We start from the raw sequence: 17,772 nt of genomic DNA on the forward strand, positions 1-17,772 counted from the left end.
GAAATCATATATATCCATATGTTAATTAATTGTTATTGTATAATAAACAACTAATAAATTAATTATAATTTTTCATATTATTTCTATCTTTTTAAAATATTAATTTAATATTATAATATACTAATTATTAATTATACTATTTATAACATTCACAACATCTTAAATTAAAAAAAAATATAAATTAATTTTACAAATTACATATTATATTTTCAATCATTATTTATACAAATATCAACATTCATATATTATATTCATTATTATATAAATACATATATTTTATCTAATTATTATCTAATTATCTAATTAAAGATTGTATTTTAACTTCAACATTCTACTGACTTTAAATTTGGATTGTTGCCAAATTGTTTTCATTATGAAATGCTCATGTAACATGACTGAAAAGTTAGCTCAAACATCTAATATTTATATCGATTAAACAGTTAAACTTTGAGTTTTTTTTATAGTTTTTCCTATTATTATATAATGTTTTAATTATGCTATTTATAAATATTTTTATAAATAGTGCTTATAAATATATTAACATTAATATAAAATAATATATTAAAATAATATAATTAATAATATGAAATAAAAGATTTAAAATGCAATAAACATATAAAATATTTGTTTTCTTAAATAATTTAATTTTTTCAAATTTTTGTTCTTTTAAAAGATAAAAATTATGGAAAAATTGAAATAATCTATATATGAAATATAAAAGATAAAAAGTATGTCTGTAATTAATCTATGACTTATTTAATTCAACAAATGATATAAAATCTGATTATATAGTCATACAGTTTCTGCTTCCCTCTATCAACTTACTTGAGATAATTTTAGTTTCACCTTTCAGTTTTACTTTAGCCAGTTACTTAGTTAACTGCAGTTCATTCTTATCTACTATAGAAGAAGTATATGAATAATCAAGTGTTTTTTTAAATTAAAACATTCAATACATTCATTCATTCTTATATAAAAAAAAATTATAAAATATACTTATTATATTTATATTTTATTTATATATTTAATAAAACATTTAAAATATTTTTAAAATAAATTTTTTTATATAATACAATTTTTCCAGAACGATATGGAAATAGCAAAGGAATTAGTATTAAACTTAAAACAAAGTAATTGTTCACATGCAGGATATGGTTTACAAAAAGAATGTGAAGCCCTTCTTGGTCACATTTTACAAAATGTAATAAAGTCTCAATTACCAGAATTAATTTTTGAAGTAAAAAATGAAGAAGATTCCATTCAATTTAGAGAAGAAGGTAATAAATATTTTTCTAATACTATAATTGAATATAAATAATTCATTAGTTATCATAATTAAAAAATATTAGGAAATCAACATTTCGTGATGGGCGATGATAACGAAGCTATAAAATATTATACAATGAGTTTGGCATATGCAAATAATAATGAACTTATGTCATATGCTTATGCCAATCGATCTGCTGCTTTATATAGAAAACAATTGTTTAAAGAATGTTTGATAGATATTGATGCTGCTTTAAATTTTGGATATCCAGAAGAAAAAAGAAAAAAATTAAAAGAAAGAGGAATTAAGGCAATTGAAGAAATTAAAAAAAAATTGAAACTTACAAATAATGATCATATTGATTCAGAAACATTTACAAATATGTGTTTATCACAAAATATAAATAATGAATCCGAAAGATCTTTTACTGTAAAATATAGAAATGGTGAGACAAAACTTTCAGATATAAATAAAAATTTTAACATTAATGACAAGAAAGATACAATGCATAGTTTGAACAAAATTATTAAAAATAATGAAGAAAAACAACCAAGATACTTAGCAGATGAAGGTCCTTTAAAATTAATTTATGGTCCTAGTAAAGAAGCTCCAGCAATCAGTGATGGTATCAGCATTTCTTTTTCTGAAAAATATGGGCGTCATTTAGTAGTTACAAAAGAATTTAAACCAGGAGATATAATTACTATTGAAGATCCATATGCATATGTTATTTACACACAAAGGTATACAATCTGATAATATTAATATATCTATATAAATAAAATCATAAATTACAGATATTATACTCATTGTCATCATTGTTTATCAAGAAGCTATAATTTAATTCCTTGTTTACATTGCCCTGTGGCTCAATACTGTTCAGAAAAATGTAGAATATTAGCTTGGGAAATGGCTCATGATATAGAATGTCCAATTATGGCGTTAATTGGAAACTTACTTCATGTTGATAAGGATAAGATACGAATGCTTACCAAAATTATTAGATTTCTGATCATAGTAACAGCAAAAGGTAAAAATATCAATGAACTGCGTGCTGACATGAAATTAGCTGAATCTAATCCAGGTAAAGAATAGAATTCATATTTTATTGCTAAAATAAAAGAATATAAGATAAAATTTGAATTATAAAAAAGAATAAAAAAATTACAAGAAAAAAAATATTATAATAATATCATAATAACATACGGTTTATTTTTAGATTTTATAAAATATCTTTCTTTTGTAGATAATAGAACTGCAGGATTTACAGATGAAGACATATTGGATAGTACCAGTGCACGATCTGCTTTGAGTCTTGCTACCAATATGACAATGAGACCACTTATTGGAATCAGTGCTTTTGCTTGTATTTCAGCTCTCGCGGCTATCCTTTTAGCCACACAGACTAATTTTTTCTGCAATAAATATGAAGTGAACCAATTAAAAGACATTAACAATTATTCAGACATTATATTTTGTAGCAGCATCATGTTTCGTGCATGTGTTATAATGTCTTCCAATTGTTTTTCAGTAATTTATTTAATACATAATATATAATATAGATTATAAAATATATTTAAAAAATAATTTAACAAGCAATTTAACAAAATAAAGGATAAAAATTATATTAGAACAGTTTTATGTTATAATTAATTTATTTTTTTAGGTGCAACAAGAGCCAGGAATTAAAGTAGGTTCAGGATTATATGTAACGAATAGTTTATATAATCATTCTTGTGCACCAAATACATTTCGTCATTTCGAAGGGCTGACAATGATTACCCGCGCTTTAAAACCATTATATCCTGGAGATCAAATATTCACAAGTTATGGTGCTGCATATGCATATATGACAAGATCTGAAAGAAGAGAAAAAATAATGCAAGACTATTTTTTCGAATGTGATTGTATCGCATGTGAATTTGATTGGCCTATATATGAAAAAATTTTGCAAAATCACATTGGTTCTATTAGTAAAAATAAAGAGCTTGTAGGAAAATTGAAACCTTATAAACAAAGATTGGCGAAAAATATGTACGATATTGATGCAGTAAAGTCGGTTCTTGGTATATTATATAATGAAGTATCCCAGCCATGTGAAGAAATCGTTCATGCAGAACAATACCTGAAGAGTTATTATTTAGGTAAATTTAAGTAAATTTATTATGAATTTGCTTATATTAATTTATATTTATAACTTTGCTTACCTGTGAATATTTAACATTATGCTTTATATTCTGCAAACCACTTTTATTTAAATATTTTCACTTTGAATACTTACTTCTTGCTTATTAATCTAATAAAACTGCTTCCATAGCTTAAATTGTTTTATGAAAATTATATATTAATTGCTTGACTGCAAGGGTATGTAAAAAATTAATATTAAATACTTGAAAATCAGATTCAATTTTATAAATATTATTATTTTCTTGTTTTTAGATCCATAAACATCAATATTAATTAAATTATCAATGAAAGACATAAAATATTCCTAAAAACATTTTATTGAAGTTATACATGATGTTTATCTAATTCCTAAAAAAATGTGCATAGCTTCTTATACACGATACATTTGTGTAAATATCCAAACTAATTAAAAACATGTAACATAGATAATGAAATTCATTAATGAAAAAATTTAAAAATCTATATCATATTTTCAATAATGCAATAGAAAAATTGATATATTATGTATTTTACATCATTTACTGTAAAAATCAAATGCTTTATACTCACATATACAATATATTTTTACATTAAAGCATATGAGGCTTGTAAATTTACCAAAATGAATTTTTGTTAATCTTACTTTATAATATAAACTAATTAAATGTCACATTGTAATCTTATGATATTAATAAAAACTATAAAAGCAATAAAGATAAACATGGCAATTAATTAAAATTATGATAATGAACTTCAAATGTTAATTAATTATTTAATCAAATTGTCAATTACTAAATCAGTATGTTACATATTCAAGTATTTTTTATCAGAAGAAATTATATAATTAATAAAGTTGAATGTATGATTATACATTAAATTTGTTAATATTTAAGGTATATTTAATTCTTGTCTAGTTTTATAATAATAAAAAAGAATAAGTATGGAAGAAATATAGAATTAATAATAAAAAACATTACATTTCTCTAATATTTTGTTTTCTTTATCATTTACATAATATGAAATATATTGAACTAAAATATTTTTTCCTAAGAATGAAAAAATTGAACAAATATCTGTATAAACAAGTATTAGTATACCTACTTTTATAAATCATGTAAATAACGTTTATAGAATTTGTGAATCATTCTACATTTAAAATATATCTTTTTGATACAAATAAAAGCATACTAACACTTTATTAGAAAAATATTCCAATTATTGCAATTGAATGCAATCCAGAATTCTGATTTCTTATCAAATGTTATCATAAAATTGTCATTTCATTAAATCAAGAGTAACTACTTCAGAGTCAGAGATTGTATAAATATGAGAAAAATAAAGGAGATCCAAATCCCCAATTATTCATTATATGATAAATAAAATTGAAATGAATTAAAATCGGCCGATATTCGAAAAAGCAGCGAACAGAGGTGTTGTAGTTGTGGTCGGTTGCCGATCGCCGATGCTTTTGAGTAAATTGCCTTGCAAGAGACTGTCAAGTGCCTTTTGAACTGTTGGATCGTTTAGCAGAGGCGATGGTGAAACTCCCGTAGTAGTAGTAGTAGTAGTAGTGGATGCTGTTGTCGCAGTTGATGCTGCTGGCATAATATGATGTACTCATGAAGTTAGCAGTTGTAATACCAGCAATATATATATTCGAAGTTCGTTCGCTTTGATCACTGGATTGTATAGACGACACAATAACACTACACGCACGAAGAACTCGATCAGAAACCCAAAGCGTACGAAGTTCGTTTATGTTTTTAAATCACTCGTGTTCAATATTTGCATTAAAATTTTACCTGGTATTGTCTAAAAAATTCTTAGACATAATTTGCGGTTTTTTATCAACATCAAATTGCTTCTAAAGTTCTTCATTAATAATTTATGTACGCGATTTAAAATTATATTTTCTTTAGACATGTTCATGAAAGATACATAAACATATCCAAACAGAAAAATAATAGATAGGCGATCTAAAATCCGTAAGATACACCTATACGACCTTCATAAGAATGCAAAAAACTGCAACAGGTCAGTTTCATTACGTAAAAAGCGCGATATGGTTTTTAATGTTCTTTTTGCATAATGAATAAACTAATAATAGTATTTTTAAAGCAAATGAAACTACATATATATTGCAGTAAAAACTCATACTACTGCATTTATAGTACATATATTTTTTTAATTTCTTACCAAAAGAATTTTTATTAATAATATAATTATTTTTTAAAATTACTGGAATGAAAACTGATGATTGATTTTATAAACTTATCTATACTTTTATAAAATGCATATTAAGATAATTTATAAAAAATATTATAATGATAGAAATTTGATATAAAATTACTAATATTAAATCTTTAATATTATGTACATTTTGTTTAAATCTAAATAATAAACTTTCATAAATTTTACCTGTTCCCCAAGTAGCTGGTGGAACGGGTGCTGGTGTTGAAGTTGGAGCTGGTACTGGACTTGGTGCTGGTGCAGATGAAGTTGTTTTATTACTGTTTAAAATATTAAGTATCCTAGATTGTAATTCTGCTTGTTTTGGATCACTGACTGTTATCGTAGTTGTTGTAGTTGGTAAATCTTTTACATCTCCTAATTCAACTTGCACTTGTTCTTCACGTTTAATTTCGAGATATTTTATAACTCGATCATATTGTAATACTGTTAATTGATGATTATCAGCCAGCATATTTAAAAGAACTTGAATAGCATCAGGATGCCGTTCGTTTGCAAAAGGTGTATTCAATGGAACTGATCGTCCACCAGCTTTGTAATTAGCAAAATCGCGCGATATTAAATTAATAGCATCTTCAACCAACATATTTCTATGTTCTATAAGAAAAATGAAGTTATATTAATATAATTCAGGAAAATTTTAATAATATTATTAAAAATCTTTACCTTGAGGTAAACCATGAAGAATATTTAAAGTTAAGGAATGATGTTCTTGATTAATAGGTGTCACTACAACTGCATATAAACATCCACGACTTGCAATATTTCCTAGAACTCTACTTAAGAGGACGTCTTCATTTGGAAATAATAAATCAACTGTTAATCCAATTTTTTTTAACCTCATTTCAATACTCTCAGCATATTCTCTATTTGAAAAAATAAATTTTAAATCATGTTAATAAAAAAAAAAACTAAAATAATTTAATTTTATTTTAGTACTTATAACTTACGTTAAAACTTTGTTAACAACAATGATTTCACAATCATTTTTTTCAGTTGATACATTTGAATATTCATTTGATGTACTTGTATTACTGTATTAAAAAGATATAAAACAAAAATATTAATTTAATAAATAAAAATATAATATTAATATAAAAAAAAAAATTTTGAAAAATATTTTAACTTACTTAAAACTCATGTTCATATCTCTAGAAGTAGAGTTTTTAAAATCTTCATAACGATTATTGCTGTCATTGAATGAATCTCTATTAAAATTATTGCCTCTTAATCTATCTCCTTGTTTATGATCCCAATCTCTACCACTTTTATCATCTAAACGCGGGCCTCTATTAATAGGGCTACGATCTCTGAAGTTATTTCCACCTGAATTATCTCTATTTTTATTTCGATTTTTTCCACCTCTGGTACCTCTTGGTCGACCACTCCCTCCATTATTCATACCTCCCCCACTACCACTTTGATTCTGATTATTTGTATTACGGTTTTGATTTCCACTAGGTCTATTTTGATTTCCAGCTGGTCCAAATTGATTACCACCTCTGCTTTGATTAAATTGATCAGTACCACCTCTATTTGGATTATTTGGATTAAAATTATTTCCTTTAGATTGCATTACATTGTTAAATTGTTCATTCCCATTATTTCGATTTTGATTTCCAAATTGATCATTCATATTATCTCTATTCTGATTTCCATCTGCAAATTGATCATTTCCTCCTCGAATTTGCATATTATTACCTTTTTGATTGTCATTTAATTGTGGATCACAACTAAAATTTTGGTTTGCATTAAAATTTGAATTTCCTCCATAACCCTGATTTCCATTATTAAAAGAATCATTTCCAGCATTAAAATGATTATTGCCAGAATTAAATTGATTATTAGGTCCTCCTAATTGTTTTCCTGCACCTCCACTAGATTGATTATCTTTTTTTGCTGGCCTAACATCTATTTAAAAAATATATAAATAAGAATGTTTAAGAAACATATATAAATAAAATATTATATATATAATATTATTATAATATATTAATATAATATAAATTATTATAATAATAAATAAATAACTGAAACTGAGTTATAGATTAATTATAAAATTACGAATTTCAATATTTTGGATTATTTGTATTTCATAGTAATATTAATCGATTTTGAAATTTTATAAATATAAATTTTATAAATATATATTATTTATTTAGATTTACAAAAAATATTTTAAATTTTTTTATAGATTTAGGTAAAAAAGTTAAAAATCATAATCTTTTTTTTCTTTACAATTCAAATCAATAACAATTTGTTAAAAATTTTTTTTACATATTATTTAGTAAACTAAACTAATTCTAACATCTCAAAAAGATTTAAATAATTTTGTACAATTTTAAAAAAGCTATTTTATTTGATTTTCATTATGAACTACTGTATAAAAATATATTACAAAAATATATTATTAAATATAAAAATATAAATAAAATAAAAATACCTATTCTTCTGCCTTTGAACATTGCACCATCTTCATTTTGAATAGCCTTTTGAGCAGATTGTTCTTCTTCAAATTGAACAAAGCCAAATCCACGATTTATTGAAGAACCAACAACGGTTCCATATTTTGAAAAATGTTCTTCCAATTCAAGTTTAGTCATATCATCAGTTTGTAAGTGACCCACAAATATACGGCTACTTACAGTAGCAGGATCTTTTAAAAGTCTTATATTCATTTTGAAATGATGTATTTATAACAATGTAATTTTTTTTGGAAAAAAATAATTAAAGAATGATAATATCAATTTCACTCTCAATAATAAAAACTGAGGTTATGTTAGAATACTGACATTTATTTCTTCATGTATTTCATTTAAATATATTTCAATCAACATAAGAATAATAATAATGTATATAATGAATTATTTTTGTTCACTTTTTGCTCTATTTCTAATTATAATAAGATAATAATATTGATAAAATAACGTTCGTTTCAAAACAGAATTGTTCAATCAACAATTGAAACATTTCGTACGATGGCGTGCGCATGCTAGATTTATTTAAGTACGTTCTATTTTTGTACTTATGGAAAAACATTAAACCTTCTGTACGTTTTCAATTATTAAATATTGAATATGCTTCCAATCGATGAGTTATACATATAGAAAATCGAACTTTGAAAATGCACCTTAGGATTATATAAAGAGAGACAACTCTCCATTGACAAATTCCTTGTTTCAATAAAAAGTCACAGTACGTTAGTATTATCACATTACTCGTCAAACAGGTATGCATTTATTGATAAACAGATTGAAATATATTTTGTTTTATGAAACAAATCGAATGTTAAATCTGCTTTGGGATTACCACAGACTGACAAAATATTAAAGAAGAAAATATTTTTCAGCGCCATCTTGCCTCGTAATTGTAATTCGTCAGTGCCTGTGAATGGACTTGTCATAAGTGTTTTATATTATTTTGTTTCTTATTTCCGTTAAAATTAGTATATTAAATTTCCAGTCTATATTACGGTAAGTTAAAATGTTCTATAAATTTGTAATTAAATTTAACAGATTGTCATTAACACATAAGTACAAATGGTATAATCCGTAGAATTGGAATACGTGTTTGATTTCATTTCGATAGTATATAATAGTATATAATATATAATAGTTTTTAGATAAGTATTTTAATCGTAATGTGTTTTTTTATTAATTCGTTTCCTCTATTTTATTCTATGTTAACCTATATATGAAACGGATTGAAAAAAATGCAGTATTACAAAGTCACGCCCGAGCATGAGAAAGTATAGATAGTTTCGAAATTGACATATCACGCATTTTCATGGATTAGCCTTGCACCTAAACCAGTGTACGTATATCTATTGTATTAGTTGTATCTAAAAGATAGCCGTAGTATACATATTTCACTTATAAATCTATTGAAAAGATTTAATTTAATATTTGTGTAATATATAATTATCATTTTTATACATTAATATACATATGTGTATTAATATCTGTTGATTTAAAATTTCAAATAATATAAAAAAGAATACACTAATGAGTTTTTTTTATATGCAAGACATACAAGAAATCTTTTACATTTAAATAGAAAAAAAAAAAATGATATATTCAGCTATTATACCAATTGTCTAAAGTTTAATTTATAAGAAATTGTCATTATCATATTAATAAAATTTTAGATGTAATGTTATATTTTTTTTATTTTTGTATTTTATTTCTTACTAATAAGATTTGTTATTATTTGTCTAAATTTATTAAGAAATTATGAGGATAAAAATAGAAATCAATAGTTTCACGGTCATTATTAGACACAATATATATTAACTATCTTAAAGAAACCATATAATGATAATCCTAAGTATATACAATATAAAATTTTTATAATATATATAATTAACTAATTATATTTAAATTTTAAATTTGAATTGAAAAATCATTCTGATATAATTACATAAAATTTTTAAATATATTATTTTTATTTTCTTTTCTGTAGAAATCCATATTGTACATATATGATGATAAGATAAAATATAAATATTTTATCTTAGTAGTATTTAATAGAAGTATTTAATAGAAGATAAAAACTTTCTTCATTTTTCAGTTTATTAACAAGGCTTTTTGAAGAAAAATTTGAATTTCCCATTGTATTAATGTAAGTAATTTTATTTCTTTTCATTATTGCATGCAGCCTATTTTTTTTTTTTTTTTAAGTAGTTTGGTTTAAATTCTTTCTTCCTTTTAATATAAGAATATTCTTCTTTAATTTATACTTTTTAAATTTCTTTTATTAAAAAGCTTGTAAAAATTATTATTAAAAAATAAAGAAATAAAAAGAAAATAATTTTTATCATTAACAAAATATATACTTCATATTTTCAAAATAATTTAATGAATATTACTAATATTGCACAAAAACTGCAACTCTAATTTCTTCAAAAAAGCATGGGTTAATTTAATAAAGAAATGAAAATTTTAGAGTAAATTAAAAAATAATTAAAGAATAGATATAAATAAAACATTAAAGTTTTAGATATAAAATCATGCAAATATAAATTTTTATTTAATTTTAATTAATTTAGAGTAATATTTTTTCATAATTGCATTTGTCTTTAAAGGAATTGAGTAAGTTCATAAATTCTTAATCTTATATTTTTTTCTTCATAAAATTGCTTTTCATAAAATGAAATATTTTAATATGTGGTATAGTATTTTATAAATATAGTAACATTTTTCTCTTGAATATAAAAAGATATTTATTTCCTTTAAAGTAATCTTTTATTATATATATATATTATTATTCTTTTATATTACTATTATAATAATAGCAATGTTAAATATTTATAGAGTAAAATGTTATTATTTTCAATATTTCTGTAACATTTCAGTTATATATATATATATATATATATATATATATATATATATNTATATCTTGTATATAGAACTTTAAAAAAAAACATTTAAAACAGCTAAAAAAAATATATTTTATATATCAACCAATATGAGTTGTGCCTATTTAGTTTATAAGCAATTTTTGAATATGATATTTATATAAAGTACAAAATTTATAATATAATAGTATTATAACATAATAGTATTGTATATTAAACTGTAATATATATCTTTAATTTAGATTCATAAGTTTCTAATATATATTGCATTAGAAAAATAAAGAATGCAGTATTCTGTGCAATATTTATTTGCATAATAATTAATATATCATTGAATATTCACTTAAAATACTTTTAATTTAATTATATTATCATTTGTATATTAAATAAGAACTTATTCATCATACAGGTAAATGTAACAAATATTTCTTATTTATTTATTGTACTATGTAATAGTCTAGGATTTTGTTGTGATTCAAAAAGTGTTTGGGAGTTTTCTATTTGTGGACAAGAAGTAGCTTCATCAACGACCCGAGCCATATTTCATATGCCAACAATGGCTATGCAGAAGGTAAATTTTATTAACTGACCACAGTTAACAAAATAACAATTGTTATAACTTTACTAATCAATTATATTATTAGAAAATGTTCAAAAAATAAATAATGTAGATAAATGTTTTGCAAACTACATTAATAATAATATACAGGGTGTTGATAAAGATTACTTGCTTTCAACCTTAAAAAGAAATAAAAAATAAATTATTATATAAAAAATAAAAAGTTCTGAAAATACATAATCTTATTTAAAGATTTAACATATTTTTATAATTTAAAAGTGTTATATATAATCATATATATAACATCCTGTATATATGAAAAGATATAAAAATTATAGTGTTTAGTAATACAATTTTTGCACATAATTAAAAAAATCATTCATGTTTTATTTTTTGCAAAATTATGTAATAATGATAAGTTCTGCACATTATGCAAGTCAGTATTGCATCAAATTATTTAAAAAAATCATTAATGTTAAATTTATTGTAAAAAACATTTTTAATGTTTAAAAACTTTTTAAAAAGTTTTATAAATGATAAAAATTATGATAATTTTCTTTTAGGAAAGATATTATGATAGTATAAATATTATTTAATATATATGAATATTCATATGTAATGATACTTAAAATGATACTTAGTTGAAATCTTAAGTACATATTATATATTTATAGGCACATCTCAAAAAAATTAATCTGCTTTAGAGCTTTATGTACTTATAAAATATAATTTATCATGTTGCATTATTTTATAGTATTTTGTTTCATATATAATTTGCAAACTATGTAATAATATATCTAAAATAAAAGCATCATTAAAAAGGATTTCTTCACTTTTATGTATCAATCATACTTTTACTTTAGCTACTTTCATTCATCTTACTAACCAAGTAGAAAGTAGTAATAATATGTTAATTTGGTAAAAGTAGAGTAATATTGTAAAATATAATAATTTTCTGTTTTTTTTTTACTAATGCATATTTAGTCGCATGGCTTTGGTATCAAATAATTACCCATATTTATTATCAATTCGATATAAAAAAGACTTTTGATATAATATAATATATAATATATAATATAATAAAGTTTATATATTTTATATTATATTTTTATTATATTGAAAATTTTTAATATATATCATATTTAGCAGATATAAATGTGAATGTATATGATGATAAGTATGGGCTTATAGAAAAAATATGAATATTACTACCTGCTTATAATATATAGTGAAAATCTTTTAGATGAGAAGACAAGGTCAAGACGTTATGCAAGTAAATTTAGCAGGTATTAGGCGAGATATTGTTAATCTTGCCCATAATTATAGCAATGCTCAGGTAATTAAAATAATAGTTTGTTATTGGATGATTATTTATTACTATTATGATATATATATTATAACAAAATTATATATGTAGAAAGCTGTACGTAAAGCCACTAGTAATGATCCTTGGGGTCCAAGCAGTACACTTATGGCAGAAATTGCTGATTTAACATATAATGTTGTGGCTTTCACTGAAATTATGCAAATGTTATGGAAAAGATTAAATGATCATGGCAAAAATTGGCGACATGTATACAAAGCCTTAGTTCTTTTAGAATATCTTATCAAAACAGGCACAGAAAAAGTTGCACAACAATGTAAAGAAAATATTTTTGCCATTCAAACATTAAAAGGTAAATATTTTTATATTTTAGATTTTACTATAATTTTTAAAATTTAATATAAAATATTTATATCCTATATCTATTATCACTATACATATATTTTTTAATTTAGATTTTCTCTTTATTTAGATTTTCAGTATATGGAAGGATCTAAAGATCAAGGAGTTAATGTTAGAGAAAAAGCAAAACAACTTGTGGCCTTATTAAAAGATGATGAAAGATTACGAAATGAAAGAGCTAGAGCATTGAAAGCAAAAGAAAGATTTGCACAATCAGTTAGTGGATTTGGTAGTGATGGATTAGATACTATGTCACCTGTAAGCAGTGATGTAAGTATACATTGATATCAAGATCAAAAAATTCAATAATAGAAGATTTTTTAAAAGTAAAATATTTTGCTGTTTAGTTTCAAGATTGGGAACCATGTCGCCTAGGATCTGAAACTACTACTAGACGTACGAGTAAATACTTTAATTTAAATGTTTATATGTCATAATTTTTGCTATTGATATATAAATATAAATTTTTACAGATATTGTTATATTTAATAATATGATAATTATAAATGCTACATATATAATTTATGCATATATAATGCACATGTATATTATGAACATATATAATTTTTAGCTGAATTGGAAGCTGCAAGACCACAGACAGTAGGTGAGGAAGAATTACAGTTACAATTAGCTTTGGCAATGTCAAGAGAAGAAGCAGAACAAGAAGAACAAAGAAGACGTAGTGATGATGTCAGATTACAATTAGCTCTTAGTCAAAGTCAACAAGATTTTAAGTTAATATAAATTATATAAGGTTTAATTTTTTATAATTATATAGTCTATTTTTTGTTTTTATCTAAAAAAATTAATTTCAGAGCACCTCAAACTGAGAAACAAAGTCATATGCTAGATTTGCTGGATGTAAATTTAGAAGAAGCATGTGGATATAATGTAAAAACTGATCCTTGGGGTATACCAATAACACCACCTCCACCCAGACCTCAAGTATGTTATTTTAAATTTAATTAAGTTTTTCTAATTTGCTTATTGCATGATAAATGTTGCATTATGTATCTTTTGCATGTTACATAATAGTCTTTGGATTTATCTCAATTTTATTTATATAAGGTATGTTTGAATATAATTATTAAATATTATGTTCATAAACTGCATAAAAACTTATTAAAAGTAGAAGAAATTTGTATTTATATATTTTCATTTGTTATATAGCCACAAAATGATCCATGGAGTGTTCCTACAACAAGTACTACGTCACCTGCAATAGACCCATGGACTCCTGTACCACAAAAATCAAGTAAAATTTATTTAAAAAAATTAATTTGATCAAAAACTAAGCGATTTTACAATTTATCTTTTCTAGTGGCTTCATAATTAATTTATAATTTGATTTCAGCTGCTACAATTGATTCATGGCGAGCACCTCCTTCATCGCCTGTAACAGTTACAACTTCACCTAATACAGATCCATGGTCACCAATACCTTCTACTAGTACTACTGCTATCACTACTGAAGTTGATACAAATAAAAAACAAGTAAGATATTTATTTTTTTTAATTAATTTTATTATGGTCATTTATATATGCATAATGAATTTATTTAGGCTAGCCGAGATGGTATGACATCTGCTTCTCCATCTTTTAACAATCCTACCTTAACACAAAATATTGGTTTTGCGGCACAATCGCCACAAAATATAGGTTTTAATTTGCCTACGACTTCAAATGCTACATTCAATACAACTAATAATGATTTTAATGGAACTGGTCCTAGTCTTAATAATTTCCCTATTGGAAATCAAAACAATTCTGTAGCCAGTCCACTAAGCGATTTAGATGAATTCGATGTAATTACTAACAGAAATAAGCCTGGATCTAGTCTGCAAACTACAAATAATGGTATTTATTAATGAATTATTAGTAAATTTATTTATTATTATAAATTATGTTAATATCTTATATTTTTAAATCAATTGTAGCAAGTACACTATCACCAGATCCATTTGATTTGGGAGGCATAGCTGAAACTCTTCCCACTAGTACAGGAGCTGTTAAAAAAACACCACAATCGTTCCTTGGGGAGAACTCTGCTCTTGTTAATCTTGATAATCTTGTCAGTTCTTCTGCGATCAAATCAACAACGCCTACACCTGCAGGTAACAATTTATTTCAAATATAATTCTACATCATACATCATATAAAATTTAAAGGCGTAATTTTAAAATATTGAAATCTATAGATCTTTAGATATATCATTGTATGCATATATCATCGCTTAATGAAAGAATAAAATTTTTATGATTAGATTAATTTATTATAATTTTAATCGAATATATTATGAGTCTTATATAAAAATAAACAATGTGTTATATTATTTGTAATATATTCTGTCTGTAAAACAGCATTTCATTGGAAATAAATTCGTGAGTACTTTCAAGATGTACTTTCAACAATACTGCATGGATGCATGCTTTAATTATGATATTGAAATCATTTCATTCATTATATTTCACATAGTTGTTATTTTCAGCAAAAAATGATAAATATATTAGAAAAATTGTGATGATATTGTATATATTGTAAAAATGAAATTTTTATCTTTTTTCTTTGATTACAGTTTTCATGTTCGTTTTCATATTTTTATCATCAAATTTCAGTCAAGTTTTAATAAGTATTGTTAAAACAAATATGTATGCTAAAAGCAAAAATTGTTATCTATAAATTTTTAATATTATTATTATTATAAATTATATTTCTGATTTGTTTGTAAATTGTTTGAAATTGTGATTATTTATATTGATATTAAATTAAAAAATTAAGTACATGATATGGAATATAATATATTATATTAATCATTATAATTATAGAATAATATAAATTAATGTAAACAAAAATTTACAGCAACAATGTCATATTCGGCAAATCCATTTGCGACGGCAACAACGCCACCTCGTCCTACAATTAATCAGATTCGACAAGATCCTTGGGCAGCGAATACAACTACTACAGCGAATCCGTTCCTTTCGTAGCTCGGTGATAATCGTTGAATGTGTCAGTCGAAAATCAAGAGCACTGTGGTTTAAAATGTATTCAAGATTTTTAACGATAACCCTGTACGGTATAAGTTTCTCACTCATTACGAAATAGTTTTACTTGAATATAAAAAATGATAAATAGATATAAATGATGTCTAATCAAAGTAAAATATTTATTATGAACATTTTAGTTTCCTTTCTGATCTTAATCAATGACAAAGGGAAACTTTAAAAAATACATTAATATAACTAGTTTAATTCTTTTGGACTGATGATAAATAATGCAACAGATAACTATATTTGTAAACATTAACATTTATTTCTACATATAATTGAAAATCTATAACTTATAATATTTATATGAAAATGTTAATATGTGTTACAATTATATAATTTATATTTTATTACATATTAACGATGAAGGAAAAATTATTTAAAAAGAGAAGGTAATATATAATAAATAAAAAATTTAAAAAGAAATTTCAATTTTGAACATTTAAACGCTTTCAAGGTATAACTAAATTTTATAAGAACTTTTTCCATTTATAATATATTTTTTAAGTGCATCTTGAATTCGTAATAGATTATTGAATAAGATTTTCATTGTGCTATAGATTATAATTGATTAATTGATATCACGATTATTTCTTTTATTTTATACTTATATACATGCTTTTCTATAGCTAACGAGATTATGAGACTGTCGTGATTTGCAGGAGTAATTTATATCGAACAGGGTTTTTCAATTTATGTTTTACGCTTAATGTGACATGCATTGATTGTGATTCGTAAAAATATTGGTGTCATGGCATGCCTTTTATGACTAATACTCATCTTGCAAGAAAAATGCTAGTATATGTCTTTGCTAATTCATTACTTTTCATTGTTTAATATCTTGATTACTTGCAGATGAAACAATTGTGTTATGCAGTTTATAGCTGCAAAATATTTATATCATATAATTATATCTTCTAATATTATTGAAGTACATATACATGTACAAGTTAAATTTATTTATGAAATTTTATGCATTTGGTTTGGATAATTATTGAAGATATACGCATAGGCTTCATGCACTAAAGAAAACCAAACACAGCCGTAATTAATATGCATTTTTCTATAAATGGATAAATCGATGCGTTTTATTGTTTCATGGAGACTTATTAAAATATTAAAATGCTTATGTTGGTTTCTATAAATATTCTAGAAATTTCTTAAAGAAATTCTTAACGCGGTGTCTTTATTCGTTCGACTGTCAAACTTAATGAACCAACATGAAAATAAAGGGTAATGTGAAGTGCATTAGCTTTCTTTATACGCAAAACGATTTACAATTGTACCTTGATTTATATAAAAAAAAAATTGTAAATATGTTAGCATATTGTTCCCCAACTGTCAAATCTTTTCCTTCAATATGTAGAATATTCTAAATAAAACTTAAAACTAGAAACT

The 17,772-nt window shown here is 23.5% G+C and overlaps 3 protein-coding genes across 13 annotated transcripts; 2 read left to right on the forward strand and 1 right to left on the reverse strand.

Moving 5' to 3' along the window:
- The first annotated feature begins 711 nt into the window (after nucleotides 1–711).
- Nucleotides 712–4,078, forward strand: LOC122710620 (SET and MYND domain-containing protein 4-like). Of its 4 annotated transcripts, none has more exons than XM_043928582.1 (6): nucleotides 712–728; nucleotides 1,085–1,277; nucleotides 1,350–2,010; nucleotides 2,065–2,351; nucleotides 2,514–2,797; nucleotides 2,934–3,527. In XM_043928582.1, the coding sequence occupies exons 2-6, from the start codon at nucleotides 1,091–1,093 to the stop codon at nucleotides 3,423–3,425; spliced, it is 1,911 nt and encodes a 636-aa protein (XP_043784517.1). In that variant the 5' UTR covers nucleotides 712–728; nucleotides 1,085–1,090; the 3' UTR covers nucleotides 3,426–3,527. The 4 variants fall into 4 exon arrangements, with proteins under 4 accessions (XP_043784517.1, XP_043784520.1, XP_043784519.1 ...); XM_043928585.1 differs by lacking the exon at nucleotides 712–728 and having other exon boundaries at nucleotides 761–1,277; nucleotides 1,350–1,712; nucleotides 1,872–2,010; XM_043928584.1 differs by lacking the exon at nucleotides 712–728 and adding an exon at nucleotides 3,707–4,078 and having other exon boundaries at nucleotides 762–1,277; nucleotides 2,934–3,411.
- LOC122710619 (nuclear receptor coactivator 5) lies at nucleotides 2,558–8,598 on the reverse strand. Of its 3 annotated transcripts, none has more exons than XM_043928580.1 (6): nucleotides 8,127–8,598; nucleotides 6,814–7,594; nucleotides 6,634–6,717; nucleotides 6,350–6,549; nucleotides 5,852–6,280; nucleotides 2,558–2,682 (listed from the first exon to the last, which is right to left on the reverse strand). In XM_043928580.1, exons 1-6 carry the CDS (start codon nucleotides 8,359–8,361, stop codon nucleotides 2,660–2,662), a joined length of 1,752 nt encoding a protein of 583 aa, XP_043784515.1. In that variant the 5' UTR covers nucleotides 8,362–8,598; the 3' UTR covers nucleotides 2,558–2,659. The 3 variants fall into 3 exon arrangements, with proteins under 3 accessions (XP_043784515.1, XP_043784514.1, XP_043784513.1); XM_043928579.1 differs by lacking the exon at nucleotides 2,558–2,682 and adding an exon at nucleotides 4,405–5,028; XM_043928578.1 differs by lacking the exon at nucleotides 2,558–2,682 and adding an exon at nucleotides 4,405–5,031.
- A 240-nt stretch (nucleotides 8,599–8,838) lies between these two features.
- LOC122710720 (epsin-2) lies at nucleotides 8,839–16,484 on the forward strand. Of its 6 annotated transcripts, none has more exons than XM_043928758.1 (16): nucleotides 8,839–8,912; nucleotides 9,033–9,156; nucleotides 9,402–9,496; nucleotides 10,253–10,303; nucleotides 11,499–11,613; nucleotides 12,845–12,937; nucleotides 13,019–13,277; nucleotides 13,398–13,597; nucleotides 13,675–13,729; nucleotides 13,899–14,061; nucleotides 14,143–14,272; nucleotides 14,498–14,582; nucleotides 14,682–14,821; nucleotides 14,890–15,184; nucleotides 15,265–15,441; nucleotides 16,187–16,484. In XM_043928758.1, the coding sequence occupies exons 5-16, from the start codon at nucleotides 11,590–11,592 to the stop codon at nucleotides 16,312–16,314; spliced, it is 1,749 nt and encodes a 582-aa protein (XP_043784693.1). In that variant the 5' UTR covers nucleotides 8,839–8,912; nucleotides 9,033–9,156; nucleotides 9,402–9,496; nucleotides 10,253–10,303; nucleotides 11,499–11,589; the 3' UTR covers nucleotides 16,315–16,484. The 6 variants fall into 6 exon arrangements, with proteins under 6 accessions (XP_043784693.1, XP_043784697.1, XP_043784694.1 ...); XM_043928762.1 differs by having other exon boundaries at nucleotides 13,675–13,723; XM_043928759.1 differs by having other exon boundaries at nucleotides 11,504–11,613.
- Nucleotides 16,485–17,772: the final 1,288 nt, after the last annotated feature.

This window comes from Apis laboriosa, unplaced genomic scaffold (genome assembly GCF_014066325.1).
Source record: "Apis laboriosa isolate Shangri-la unplaced genomic scaffold, ASM1406632v1 scaffold14_cov150, whole genome shotgun sequence".
NCBI lineage: Eukaryota > Metazoa > Arthropoda > Insecta > Hymenoptera > Apidae > Apis > Apis laboriosa.